General features: G+C 51.5%; 1 protein-coding gene across 1 annotated transcript in view; it reads right to left on the bottom strand.

The window, feature by feature from the left end:
- Positions 1-12,994, bottom strand: part of Col5a3 (collagen type V alpha 3 chain) — a 54,759-nt gene that overhangs the window by 5,769 nt on the left and 35,996 nt on the right. The window contains exons 32-56 of the mRNA XM_050125516.1: positions 12,522-12,575; positions 11,214-11,258; positions 10,928-10,981; positions 10,779-10,823; positions 10,118-10,171; positions 9,967-10,020; positions 9,317-9,370; positions 9,090-9,197; positions 8,861-8,950; positions 8,350-8,403; positions 7,225-7,332; positions 6,163-6,270; positions 6,026-6,079; positions 5,335-5,388; positions 4,001-4,108; positions 3,030-3,083; positions 2,789-2,842; positions 2,656-2,709; positions 2,491-2,544; positions 1,666-1,773; positions 1,022-1,075; positions 802-855; positions 628-681; positions 217-270; positions 2-100 (exon numbers count right to left, since the gene is read on the bottom strand). Of these exons, the coding sequence (XP_049981473.1) occupies positions 2-100; positions 217-270; positions 628-681; positions 802-855; positions 1,022-1,075; positions 1,666-1,773; positions 2,491-2,544; positions 2,656-2,709; positions 2,789-2,842; positions 3,030-3,083; positions 4,001-4,108; positions 5,335-5,388; positions 6,026-6,079; positions 6,163-6,270; positions 7,225-7,332; positions 8,350-8,403; positions 8,861-8,950; positions 9,090-9,197; positions 9,317-9,370; positions 9,967-10,020; positions 10,118-10,171; positions 10,779-10,823; positions 10,928-10,981; positions 11,214-11,258; positions 12,522-12,575 (1,683 nt within the window). The remainder of the gene's footprint in view (position 1; positions 101-216; positions 271-627; positions 682-801; positions 856-1,021; positions 1,076-1,665; positions 1,774-2,490; positions 2,545-2,655; positions 2,710-2,788; positions 2,843-3,029; positions 3,084-4,000; positions 4,109-5,334; positions 5,389-6,025; positions 6,080-6,162; positions 6,271-7,224; positions 7,333-8,349; positions 8,404-8,860; positions 8,951-9,089; positions 9,198-9,316; positions 9,371-9,966; positions 10,021-10,117; positions 10,172-10,778; positions 10,824-10,927; positions 10,982-11,213; positions 11,259-12,521; positions 12,576-12,994) is intronic.

Here is a 12,994-nt window from a genome sequence, read left to right as displayed (position 1 = left end):
CAGGGATCCCTGGAAGACCGTCAGGCCCGAGCCGTCCAGGGGGCCCTCGAGCTCCAGTGGGGCCTGTCTTGCCTGGGGGCCCATCAGGACCAGCATCTCCCTGAAATGGACGGGGTGCAGAAGGCAGTCTCAGGAGACTGCCTGCTGCCAGCTGGAGCCTCACAGGGGAGTGCTCTGGTCTGGCAGCACGAGGACCCTTCCCAAGGGGGTACTCACTTTGGCTCCTTTCTCTCCCTCTTTGCCTTCTGGACCCATGCGGCCGGGGGAACCCTGAGGAAGGAAAGTGTGAGGGTTGGTGTGGAACCCCAGGTTTATATTAAGAGTGGGTGTGTGGGCTGGCTAGGTGGCAAGGCAGGTCAGACATTGCCTGAGACTCACATGGTAGAAGGAGAGACTGGACTTCCCATAAACTGTCCTCAGACTCCACATATAACTCTGTGGCACATTCACACACACACACACACACGCACACACACGCACACACACACACACTAAATAGCAAATAAGTAAGCAAATTAATTAATATAGCTCCAAAAATTATAAGCGTGGGGTATTGTGGAGAGGGGGTTCTCGCATGGCCTAACTTAAGGTTGATGTGAGACCCGTGGGCAGTAGATCATTGCTTACCCTCTTACCAGGGAGCCCACGGGCCCCAGGCTCCCCTGAAGCTCCAGGTGGCCCCTGTCCAGTCAAGAGAAGGCACAACATCAACTCACAGCTGACAATCATGGGGTCCACAGATGCCATAGGCACCCCACTCTCCCATCACCAGATCTATACCATCCCAAATTCCCCACTCACCGGTGCCCCAACATCACCAGCATCTCCCTTCTCCCCTGGGGGGCCATCGATTCCCTAGGGAGGGGAGACAGTGGGAGAGTCTTGGGTAGATGTAGTCGAGGTGGGACTGGAGAGGCAGTTGGTCATTCGTGCCTCTAAGCTTGTCCAGGTTTATGGGGGATGGGGAAGATGGAGACACATTTAGGGAACATATTGGGCTGCGGGGAGAACTTTCACCCACCGGAACACCAGGATCTCCTGGGGGTCCTAGATCTCCAGGGAGTCCTGTGGGACCCTAGAAGAGAAAATGCTTACTGATCACATCTCAGAATGAGCAAGGAGTCATTCCTTCACCCCCTGCAGGTGATGTCCCCAGAGCAGCTGCAGCGGACATGCTACAAACAAACCATGAAATGAAGGCAGTAAAGTGTTTGCTGCATGCATAAGAGACGAGGCGTGGGGCCAGCAGAAGGGCTCTGCTTCTCCATTATATTTCCATGTTTTGTTCATTCATTCATTCATTCATTCATTCATTCATTGTTTTATCTATTCATTCAGCCTTTATCTGGGTGGCTCAGAGAATTAGAAAACAGGCAGAGAAGGGGCTGCCGAGACAGCTCAGTGTTTGACAGCATCAGCTGCTCTCCAGAGGAACAGGGTTCCATTCCCAGCACCCACAGGTTGGCTCATGCCCAGCGACAACCTCTTCTGACCTGTGCACACATGGTGCACAGACAGACGTGTTGGCAAAACTCCCATACACATAAAATGTTTTGAAAAAGAAAAATAAAAACGAGTAGGAGAAGGGACGCCGGCCTATCTCTGGGATAAGACTTTAACATGCTAAGGCCTCACAGCCTCTGTTCTGTCTCCTCCAGGACTTACCGTGCTCCCCTTAGCGCCGTCCTCTCCAGGAGGTCCCTTCTTGCCTGGAGGTCCAGCAGCCCCTGACGGACCCGAGTCCCCCTTTTCGCCTATTTCGCCTTTGGGCCCCTTTGTAGAAGCACAAGTCAGAAGTGAAAGCCCAGAGTGCCATGGTCTCCTCAGGGAGCAATGAGGAGGGCATCTTGGAGAAGGACACCTGCCTTGAAGCCCAGTGACCTGGGTGCAGTCCCCAGAACCCACAGTAGAAGAGAACTGACCTCCACATATGTGCTAACTATATGTAATAACTATAATATATACATTTTTAAAGATTAGCAGGGCCGGAAGGTGTCCCCGTGTTTAAGAGCACATACTACTGTTGCAGAGGACCCAAAATTAGCTCCTAGCACCCACGTCCGGGAGCTCACAACCACCTTTCACTCCAGCTGCAGGGGAATCTGATGCCAGAGAACTAGAACTATCTGAGCCAGGGACGATGACCTGGTCAGCTATTGGTCTACCCTAGTCCCTGTGCTGCCCCTGGGTGCGTTAGATAATAGTCCCCCTTTGGGCAACTCTTCCCCCAATTCAAGGCTTGTCACTTGGGTTTAAGCCCCTAGCTGTCTCCTCAGACCTGCACCCTTGCACAGTGGGCAAGTTATATAGGCAAGTACATAGACTCCCTGATATCTTCTGGGAGTGTGGGGCGTCTTTCATCAAGATAACCAGAGGGAGATGTCTGGGGCCGGGGTGCTCTAAGAACCGCCTGGAAGTCATGGTAGCCTGACATGCTTGCTCAAGGTCAGCAGTTCCCCGTGTACACGGCAATGTTCTATAGAGACTCACAGGGATGCCGGGAACTCCTGGGGGTCCTGTGTCTCCAGTATCCCCTGGTTCACCCTGTGAAAGGCAAAGAAAACAGGAAGCGATCGTCCCACTGACAGGCAGGGAGGAGGGTCCCCGTGCAGCCTTGTCCCCGCCATCCCGGGCAGGCTCAAGCTCTTTTCTTACCTTCTCACCCACAGCACCAGGCTGCCCCACTCCTCCAGGCAGCCCTGGGGAGCCCTGGAGATACAATGGGAGTGTGAGCCCCTAGAAGTGTGGCAGACCCATAGAGACATTCTGCCCGTCCCAGAATTCTCACCTCTGATCCACTGGGCCCAGGTGGACCCCGAGGGCCTGGAGCTCCATGGGGACCCTGTCAAAAAACCAAACAGTGAGCAGTGAACCCCATGATTCCACCAGAAAGGTTACAGTAGCCACAAACAGCCTATATGATGTATGTAACCCTTAAGATGACAGTGTACCCTGCTGTGAGCTTCCAGATGGATCAGTGCTCACTGCCACCCCTCCCCCACCTCCCATACCCCCCAGGAAGTCCATACCATGGATCCCACATCTCCAACCTCGCCCTTCTCCCCAGGAGGGCCTGGCAGTCCCTGTGAAACAAAGAGTCAAACTGTAGTACAGACAGCTGGTGAGATGGCCTATTTGGTCAAGCACCCCCTGAACAAGTGAGCAGGCCTGAATTAGGATCCCTAGAGGCCAGACACAGCAGAGCTTGCCTATAACCCCAGTGCAGAGACGGGAGGACCCCTGGAGTTTGTTGGAGACCAGTGGCCAAGGAAAGACATAGTCTCAAAAATAAGGTAAGGAGGGCCGTTGAAAGGGCTCAGTAGGTAAAGGTCTTGCCACCAAGCCTGATGACTGCGTTTGATCCCTGAGACCCACATGGTGGAAGGAGAACTAACTCCTGCAAGTTGTCCTCTGACCTCCACCCACATGTGCCATAGCATGAATAAGCATGTGAGCACACACACACACACAAAATGCTAAAACAAAGGGAGAACAATAGAGGAAACACACAGGGTCAGCCTCCTCCCCCACACGTACATGCACATATGCCAACCTCCATATTTTAATTTTTTTTTTTGTTTGTTTGTTTTGAGACAGGGTTTCTCTGTAGTTTTGGAGCTTGCCCTGGAGCTAGCTCTTGTAGACCAGGCTGGCCTCGAACTCACAGAGATCCACCTGCCTCTGCCTCCTGAGTTCTGGGGTTAAAGGCCTGCGCCATTACATCCAGTCCTCTTGAGCTCTTCATCTTTATAAATCACCAAGACTCAGAGATAGCACACACAAACACACCACACACAAACACACCACACACAAAGACTCAGGGACAGCACACACAAACACACCACACACAAAGACTCAGGGACAGCACACACGAACACACCACACACAAAGACTCAGGGACAGCACACACAAACACACCACACACAAAGACTCAGGGACAGCACACACAAACACACCACACACAAAGACTGGAGCCCGGGGTGAGGAAGCAAACACCTACCTGCAGACCTGGAGGACCAATTACACCTACAAAGCCTCGAACTCCATCATCTCCCTTTTGCCCAAAGAGGCCAGGGGGTCCCCGGCGACCCTGAGCCCCATCAGCACCCTGTAAAGAAGATGGGGACAAACATGTTAGTGTTCAAATCAAAGGTTGCAGACAGGGTCAAAGGTTAGGACAGAGGCTAGGGTTTGGAGTCAAGTTTGGTGAGTCAGGTTTTAGTTTGATGTGGAGCTCAGGCTGAGGCTCAAAGCTGGAGGAATGAAGTACCAGGTGACATTTTAAGTTAGTGACATGCTATATCAGAACTGTGGTTCGGGTACAGTTATGATCAAGGTTCATAGGAGGTTGAGATGAACTTTAGGCATAGATGGAAGTTGTGACCTATAAGTTTGGTGACACTCTGACCTGAACCAGCAGGTCATTCTTCAGTGACAGGGTTCCTAAGAGGGAGGTGGCCAGGCAATGAGAAGATGATAGAGAACTGGAATTGGGGTCTTGCGCGAGCTGTCTTATGCTAAGCATACTTATTAGGAAATACAGCTCAAGCAGGAAATGGTGGCACACACCTTTAACTCAAGCATTCAGGAGGCAAAGGTAGGCCGATCTCTGTAAGTTCAAGGCCAGCCTGGTCTACAGAGAGTTTCAGGACAGTCAGGGCTGATACACAGAGAAACCCTATCCCAAAAAACCAAAAAGGACAAAAAAAAAAAGGGGGGGGGAGGGTGGCTGTGGTCATGTCTCTTCACAGTAATAGAAAACTTGATTAGAACATATGCTGGAGATAGGGTCCTATGAAAGTATGCAGATCAGATGCAGTCACGAGGGTGGTGCCCCACAATGCCGTACTAGTGGCTGTATAAGACCCAAGTTCACAAACGTGCTAATAACACACTATGTCACTATGTTGCAATGAAGCAGGAAGACCCTGGCCAGATGCCAGCACCACTGTTAGGGATTTCCCAGCCTCCAGTACCGTGAGTCACTCACATACAACATTTAGCCTGGGTGATTTGTAGCAGTATCGGAAAATTAACTACGGCAAGGCTGGAGTCTAACTCAAAGTTCAAGTTCCCATCTGAGGCTGGCATTGGAGTGAGGAGACCAGGGATAAGCTAGGAGTTGCATGATTTGGGTATTTGGATGAAGATCAGAGCAGAAAACAGAGAGTATGGGCTGAGATCGGATTCAGGGTCAGAGTTGAGTTCACCGTGGGTGTTGGCATTGAGAGGAGACCAAGGGTGGGCAAGGATGCTGGGATTTTATTCAGAAGAGTGGCACACTGTCTTCACTTCTAGGACCCAGGGTATAGTCGCCAAGCTGGGAGCACTCACCGGAGGTCCTGGATGGCCTGCTGGACCCCTTATCCCTATTGGTCCGGGAGGGCCCTGAAGCGGGAAACAAAATCAAAAATTCTATCAGAGCCGAGCCTGGTAGTACAGGCCTGTGACCCCAGCACTCGGGAGAATCAGGAGTCAAGCCACATAGCAAGTTTGAAGCTAGCCTGGGTTACACATGAACTCTTTTATCTAAAAAAAAAAGGAGAAAAAAAAAGGAAATTAAAACAAACCTCACCCTGGGATGGAGTGGAACCAGTTGGTGCTGGGAATGGGGAAAGTGGCTGGCTACAGGCCATGGTAGATTCTCACCGTGGAGGGATAGGAGATTTTGAGGCCCACAGGTGCCTTTCTCTACATTTTTATTTTATTTATGTATTTTGTATATGTGTGTACATGTGTGCACCAGCTTCTGAGAGTCAATTCTTTTCTCCCACTGCAAAGGTCCTGGGGATGGAACGCAGATCCTCGGGCTTAGCAGCAGCTTTATCCACTGAACCTTGTCACCATCCCTAGAGAGGTCTTTCTCACTCTCCTGTGCTCTCGGGGCTCAAACAATGCTCAGATAGGGACCTTTGCACTTTCAGCCTTAGTGAGATAGGTACCAAAACTCTGAGGGAAGCAGAGAGCCAAGGCCACCCCATATCTCCTCCCATGAACACACCCTCCCTGGGGACCCCCCACTTACCGCATCTCCTTTATCCCCTTTGCTTCCCTTATGACCAGGCATCCCTACTTCTCCCTGTAAGATAAATACATTAGGAAGTGTCCAGCGCCCATCAGATCCACCCCTCTCTGTACTGTCCCTCTCCCTGGTGCCCTCACCTTGTCTCCTTCCTCTCCAGAAGGCCCTGCAGCTCCAGGGGGTCCTTGAAGCCCTGGCAGGCCTGGGATACCATCTTTGCCAGTGGGACCAGGGGCACCTCGTTCTCCCTGATGGAAGGAAAGAAAAGAGAGAAGTTAGGAGCAGGTGACACAGGGAAGGATATCTGTATAGAAAGTTGTTTAAAACGAAACTATCCATCCTGAAGAGAGCTCCTTAAGTCTCAGGATACAAACAACACACAAGTCTCAGAAAGTTCCTAAAACTTACAAGATTCACCAGGTCCCCTCCTCAAGGCTGTAGAAGCAGTTAACAACTGCCAGAGATAGTCTTTGGCCTGTCATGCTGCTTGAAAGTTATACGGGGAGCTCCAGGAATATAGTTTTTCTGAGCCATGAGCCAGGCTGGGATGGTCATTCAGTGATACAGCTACCTTTGAGTCAGCCATATTTTGTAAGTCACTCCTCACCCATGGTCCTGTTAGTAATCCCAATAAACTCACAGCTTCATTAAGCTGGACTTGGGAAAGATCATTTTAAGAATTATATTTTTTTAAGATTTACTTTTTTTTTTTTTTGGTTTTTTCGAGACAGGGTTTCTCTGTGGTTTTGGAGCCTGTCCTGGAACTAGTTCTTGTAGACCAGGCTGGTCTCGAACTCACAGAGATCCACCTGCCTCTGCCTCCCAAGTGCTGGGATTAAAGGCCTGCGCCACCACCGCCCGGCCTTTAAGATTTACTTTATCTTTAATTATGTATATATGTATGTGGATGTGAATGGGTAGGTATGTGCATATGAGCACAATTGCCCATAGAGGCCAGAAGAGGGTGACAGACAGATCACCTGGAGTTGGAGTTACAGGCAGCTGTGAGCCCACCAATATGGATACTGGGAATGGATCTCAGGTACTCTGCAAAAGCAGTAAGTACTCTTACTCACTGAGTCATCTTTTCTCCAGCCCACAGAAATAGAAATTCATTGGTCAGCTGTTGATGTCTTTTCTAGAGTGAGTAGATGCTTGCTCACATCTCCCCAGAAAAAGTCACCCATCTAACAGACACTTACCGGAGACCCCTTCTCACCAGCAGGACCAATAGGGCCTTGCCCACCACTCTGGCCAGGAAGTCCAATGCCACCAGAAGGGCCCACAGGCCCACGCTCACCCGGGGAGCCCTGGAAAAGGAGTGGAGGGCCAGGGATGACTACAACGACACGGCTCTTGACACCAGTGTTACATCTTATACACAGGCAGAGGGCATCCTTGAGCACCTAAGGGATGACGCTCTCCACAAACCTCAACGGCTCTCACCTTCCTCGGCTGAGGACCACAAAGCCCAAAATGAACTGCCTACCTGCTTGCCCCCATCTTGTCCTCACTCACTCAGGCGGAGCTACACAGACCCCGCTGTTCCTCACACCCCAGGGCCTTTGCACATGCTGTTGTTTCTGCCTAGAAACCCTCCTCTGGGAATCACAGGGCTCCATGCTCATCTCCTCCGGGTCTTGGCCCCTCAGGGATGCCTCTCCCAACCAGCCTGCTGAAGATGCTCTTCCCAACACTCCATGAACTCTGTTCCTTCTCATGTTTGTTCCTTTTCCGTTTCTCTTCCCTTTCCTTTCTCTCTCCTCCCTCCTTCCTTTCTTTCCCTTTAGCATGGCCTTAGTAAGTAGACCAGGCTAGCCTCAAACTCCCATTGTCTCAGCCTCACATTCCAGGGGACATTCTGCACCACCACATGCAGTCCATAGGATATTTTTCTCTTTCCATGCATGTTTGTGTGTGTGTGTGTGTGCATATGGACACATGTGTGGGGGCATCTGAACATGTGTGCATATGGAGGCCTGAAGTTGGTGTCAGGGCTCATCCTCGATCTTCCACCATGTCCACTGAGGCAGGGTCTCTCAGTCAAACCCAGAGCTCGCTAACAAGGCTAGTCCCACTATCAAGGCCAGTCCCGCTAACAAGGCCAGTCCCGCTAACTCTCTGGCTTCCCAGGATGGAATTACAGGTGGGCCGCCCTGCCCACCTTCATTCCCTCAGGCGCTAAGGCTCTAAACTCAGATCCTCAAGCTTGTGTGACAAGGACTTTACCCAGTGAGCCCAAACCAGCCCTATGACAGCTGCTTCAGAGGAGGAAACCTCGGCTCTAAAGATGCAGCCCTCTCCACAGCCAGTGCTCTTATACTTACATTGGCCCCAACAGGGCCCGGTGGACCCTTGTCACCCTTCAAACCAACGGGTCCCTGGGGAAAGAAATGACCAGTCAGAAAATCTCCCAGGCACCCCAAGGGCTTGCCTTCACTTTGGGGAACCCTCATTATCCCTAGACCTATCAAAGATAGGCCCTGAGTTCTATAGATCTGCCCACTACCATATCTTTGTGTGTGTGTGTGTGTGTGTGTGTGTGTGTGTGTGTGTGTGTGTGTGTTGTGTGTGCTCCCACCTGCCTGGACACACTTGTCAAGATCAGAGGACAAGCAGCAAGAGTGAGCTCTCTCCTTCTGTAACGTGGGTCCTGGGAGCAAGCTCAGTTCACCAGCCCTGGCAGCCTTGTCACCTACTGAGTCATCTCACCGGCCACCACTAACACTCTTTATCCAGGCCCCCTCCAGTTTGCCACCCCGGTAGCCACTCTTGGAGAAGGCTCCTTTCCTCTACCCCTCAGCACCACACTCCAATGGACTCTCCAAAGATACTCACTGGGTCGCCGGGAGCTCCTTGGGAGCCAGGAAAGCCCATGGGCCCAGGTGGGCCCTCCTTCCCAGGGGACCCCAGGGATCCTAGCTCACCCTGCAGACAGCCAAAGAAGAGAAGTTAGCCTCAGAAATGGGATATCTCTCCAGACTCTGGGCCCCTCCCCAAGTAACTAATTTCCAGCCACTCCTCCCACGTGAGGCCCAGGGTTTGGGCAGTTTATCCAGGATCTCACCTTGGCCCCTTCTCTGCCTTCTATGCCTGGAATACCTTGTTCACCAGGAGGTCCAGGGGGACCTGGGGGGCCCCTCTCGCCGAGAGGACCCACGTCCCCTACCTTTCCCTGGAAACAAGCAAGGGACATCTTGAGCAGCCTGAGGGTGGAGCGTACATCAGACCACCAGCTCCATGGGTTCCTTGGTTGATACAAAATGGGGAAAGGCTGGTGGGGTCCATTCTGACCTGAGGACCAAGGACACCAGCTGGTCCAGGGGGCCCTGTATGACCTTGGAAGCCCTAAGGAGAGAAACGGAAAAGGGTATCACGTGGGAGAAAGAAAAGGAGAGTCAAGGCCCTGGGGAGACAGCTCAGTTTGTAAAATGCCCCATGGAGCAGAAGACAGTTCAGCTTCCCAGCATCCATGCAGAGTCATGCGTGCTGTGACACACACCTCATCCCAGTGCCGGCGAAGTGGAGACCAGTGGCTTCCTGGGGCTCACTGGAAAGCCAGTCTACCCTAACCAGCGAGCCCCACGTGCCAGTGAGAGGTCCTTCCTCAAAAACTACGACGGGAGCCAGGAAGATGGCCGAGTGAGTGAGAGCTCTTACTTGTCAAGCAAGAGAACCCAGCACCCATGTCAGAGCCATGCACAGCTCTCACGCTCGTAACCCCAGCACTGTAGCGTGTAGGTGGGTAGGTCTTGGAAATTGTTAGTCAGCCAGCCTAGCCAAAATGGCAAGCTTCAGGCTCGGTGCTTAAAGATAAGATGGAGAGGGATGGAGGAAGATACCGGGTGTCCTTTTCTGGTCTCTACGTGTTCACGCGCATGCACCGCCCCCTCCATACACATGGGCCCAACACAGTTGGAAGTCAGAGGTCGATGGCCACTTACCAATTCTCCTCTTTGCCCAGGGTGTCCAGGTACCCCATCTTTCCCCTGAGGGCCCTGGGGAACAAAGTAAGTGAAAATGAAGATTTAGAACTGGAGCCAAGCCACCCTGCACCCTTCCCCACTGACTCAGAGTCAGGGTGACATCACTCACTGGGGGGCCCTTTGGTCCAGGGAATCCTGGGGGACCTTGCAGACCGGGGAGACCCTGAAATGGAACCAAAAATCATTACGTCATCTCTCCTGAGTGTCTTGCATCTAAATAACCTTAAAAGTCAGTATAGTGCTGGCAAGGTGGCTCAGTGGGTCAAGGTGCATTTGCTCAGATAAAGCTATGACCTGCGCTCCATCCCCAGATCCCGCAGGTGGATGGAGGGAACCAACTCCTTTGAGTTGCCCTCTGACCTCCACAGTCACACAAACAGAGGGAGAGTTTCGTTCGCTTTTTTCCTTTAAAGTCAGCAATACTGAGCAGCTGCAGCATGCCAGGAATGGTGCTGAGTACTTGCTCGTGGTATACCATCTCAGTCAGCACCACAGCCCACCAAGGCGGGGCCATGGTTACCGCATTTTATAAAAGAGGAAACTGAAGCAAAGAAAAGTTAAGCAAGTTTTTCAAGGTCACACAGCAAGCAAGTGGGACAGCTGGGAATCGAACTCATAGATCTCTGGCCTTGGAGGAGGCTGACTTCGTTCATAGACACACACGCTGCTCAGAATCACACTCACTCACACACATGCTGCTCAGAATCACACTCACACTGCTCAGAATCACACTCACACTCACACACACACACACACACACACACACTTACCTTTTCTCCAGGGGCCCCAGGAGACCCGTTTTGACCCACATCACCCTAAAACAGAATAAATAATCTTCAAGACCAGAACACACTTAACTGGGAGGATTTGGCAGGGAGTTAGCCTGAGATAGACCAAAGGCCCTTAATCGCTCCCATACCTTGGGGCCAGGCTGGCCTGTGGCCCCTGGTTGTCCCCGGTCTCCTCGAGGGCCCTGCATAAAAAGAAATTTTTAAAACGAAAAAAAAAAAAAAAGCAAAGAAGAGAAGTGAGAAGATGGGTAGGTCTGAGAGAAGACACCACACAGAGGCCCCTTCCTCCAGAATCCATCCGAGTCCACCAGCAACAGGGACAGCGCCCAACCTTTTCCCTACCCTCTCATGACTTCGCTACCCCATCTCCCCTCAGACCTGCTCCCCTGTGTAGAGCAGGCATCGCTTCCTTACCGGCACACCGCGCTCTCCTTCCTCTCCTGGCTGCCCTGCTTTGCCCTGGAAAGCAAGTCAAATCAGAAAGCTTTGAGCTTCGGGAGATACACAGGCACATGTGTGTTCACGGGTGGGAACAAGCACACGTGTGTTCACAGGTGGGATGTATATATACAAGGTTCTCTGCAAAGGAAAACTGCATGTGGGGAGTGAAATCAGTCCAAAGGAGAAACATATGCTGTAGGCAGCAATGCTGGAGGGGCGGAGCCATCTAAGCCCTTTAAAACAGAAGCCCGGGTTCCAGACACAGAGCCACAGAATTCGGTGCTTGCTCTGCTGGATCCCAGCATCTCCTGACCGTGCTCCCATTCCTCCCCTTGGAATGAGAATTCTTTCCATGGCATTGTAATTTGCTTTTGTATTTGACTTTTTGGTTTGGGTTTTTTTGTTTGTTTGTTTTTGGAAGGGTGGGTTCAAGACAGGGTTTCTCTTGTTACAGCTCTGACTGTCCTGGAACTCACTTTGTAGATCAGGTTGGCCTCAAACTCACAGAAATCCACCTGCCTCTATCTCCTGAGTGCTGGGATTAAAGGACTGCACCACCACCACCTGGCTTGATTTGGCTTTGAAGACATTATCAGTTTGAAAGACCAGAAAGTTTTCCAAGTTGATTATATTTTACATTCAGAAATAAGCATGAGACTCTGGGAACAGGAAGTGGGAAGTTATGGTTTTAAATTGATGTGTTAGTGTGTCCAGTTGACAATGGGTGTAGCTGTGCCAATTAGGTTTTCTTTTTGTAAAATGGGGGGGGGGTAGGTGTGTATGGTGTGTATGGGTGTGTGTGTGCTGTGTGTGGGGTGCGTATGTGTGATGTGGGGGGCGTGAGGGGTGGTACATGGGTGTGGTATGTGTGTATGGGTGTATGGGTGTGTGCTGTGGGGGGGGGGGTGTATGAGTAGGGTGGTGCATGAAAGTGCAGGTGTTCCCAGAGCCCAGAAGAGGGCATCAGATGCCTAGGAGCCAGAGCTACAGATGAATGGGAACCACTTGAAGGGACGCCTAGCACCAAACTCCAGTCCTCTTAACTGAGCCATCTCTCCAGCCTTGTGGTGGCTAGTGTGAACTGTCAGCTTGGGGCACTCTAGAACCAGCCTGGGAAAGAGTCTCAGTGAGGGAGTGTCTAGATCAGGCTAGCCCGTGGGAGTGTCTTGAATACCTTGAATGATAGAGGAAGACTTACCCTACCAAGCAGAAACTGTACAGACTATGTACAGTACAGACTACAGTAAAAAACCTTCCCATACCCTCTGGATCACAACTCACCCTTTTGCCCTTCTCCCCCAGTGGTCCCAGGGGTCCAGGAAATCCAACAGATCCCTAAAGAGAGAGAATTCAACATGAGACTCTAGGATTAGTGAGCATCGGCAGAATCGGTCTGACTCCATCCTTTGCTTTCTTGCATAGCCTCCAACTCCAGCCTTCCCAGAGGGGCCTCCGCCTCCTCCCCACCTCAGCAGCCACACTGCTCCCTCCAAATTCCCCAGCTGTGCCAGCACGTTTCTGCCCAGAACCTTTGCACACGTCCCTTCTTCCACCTTAAATGCTCTTCCATTGGGTCTACACAAAGCCAGTCACTTACCATTTATAATTTCTGTGTACTTGTGTGTGTGATGTGTGTGTATGAGTGTGTGCAGGTGCACATATAGAAGTCACACAAGAGTGTCAGGTGTGTATGTGTGTGATGTGTGTATGAGTGTGTGCGGGTGCACATATAGAAGTCACACAAGAGTGTCAGG

This window comes from Alexandromys fortis, unplaced genomic scaffold (genome assembly GCF_014885135.2).
Source record: "Alexandromys fortis isolate MF-2015 unplaced genomic scaffold, M_Fortis_MF-2015_v1.1 scaffold_242, whole genome shotgun sequence".
Taxonomy (NCBI): Eukaryota; Metazoa; Chordata; class Mammalia; order Rodentia; family Cricetidae; genus Alexandromys; species Alexandromys fortis.
Note: the sequence above shows the minus strand (reverse complement) of the source record. Positions and strands in the feature narration are given on the sequence as shown.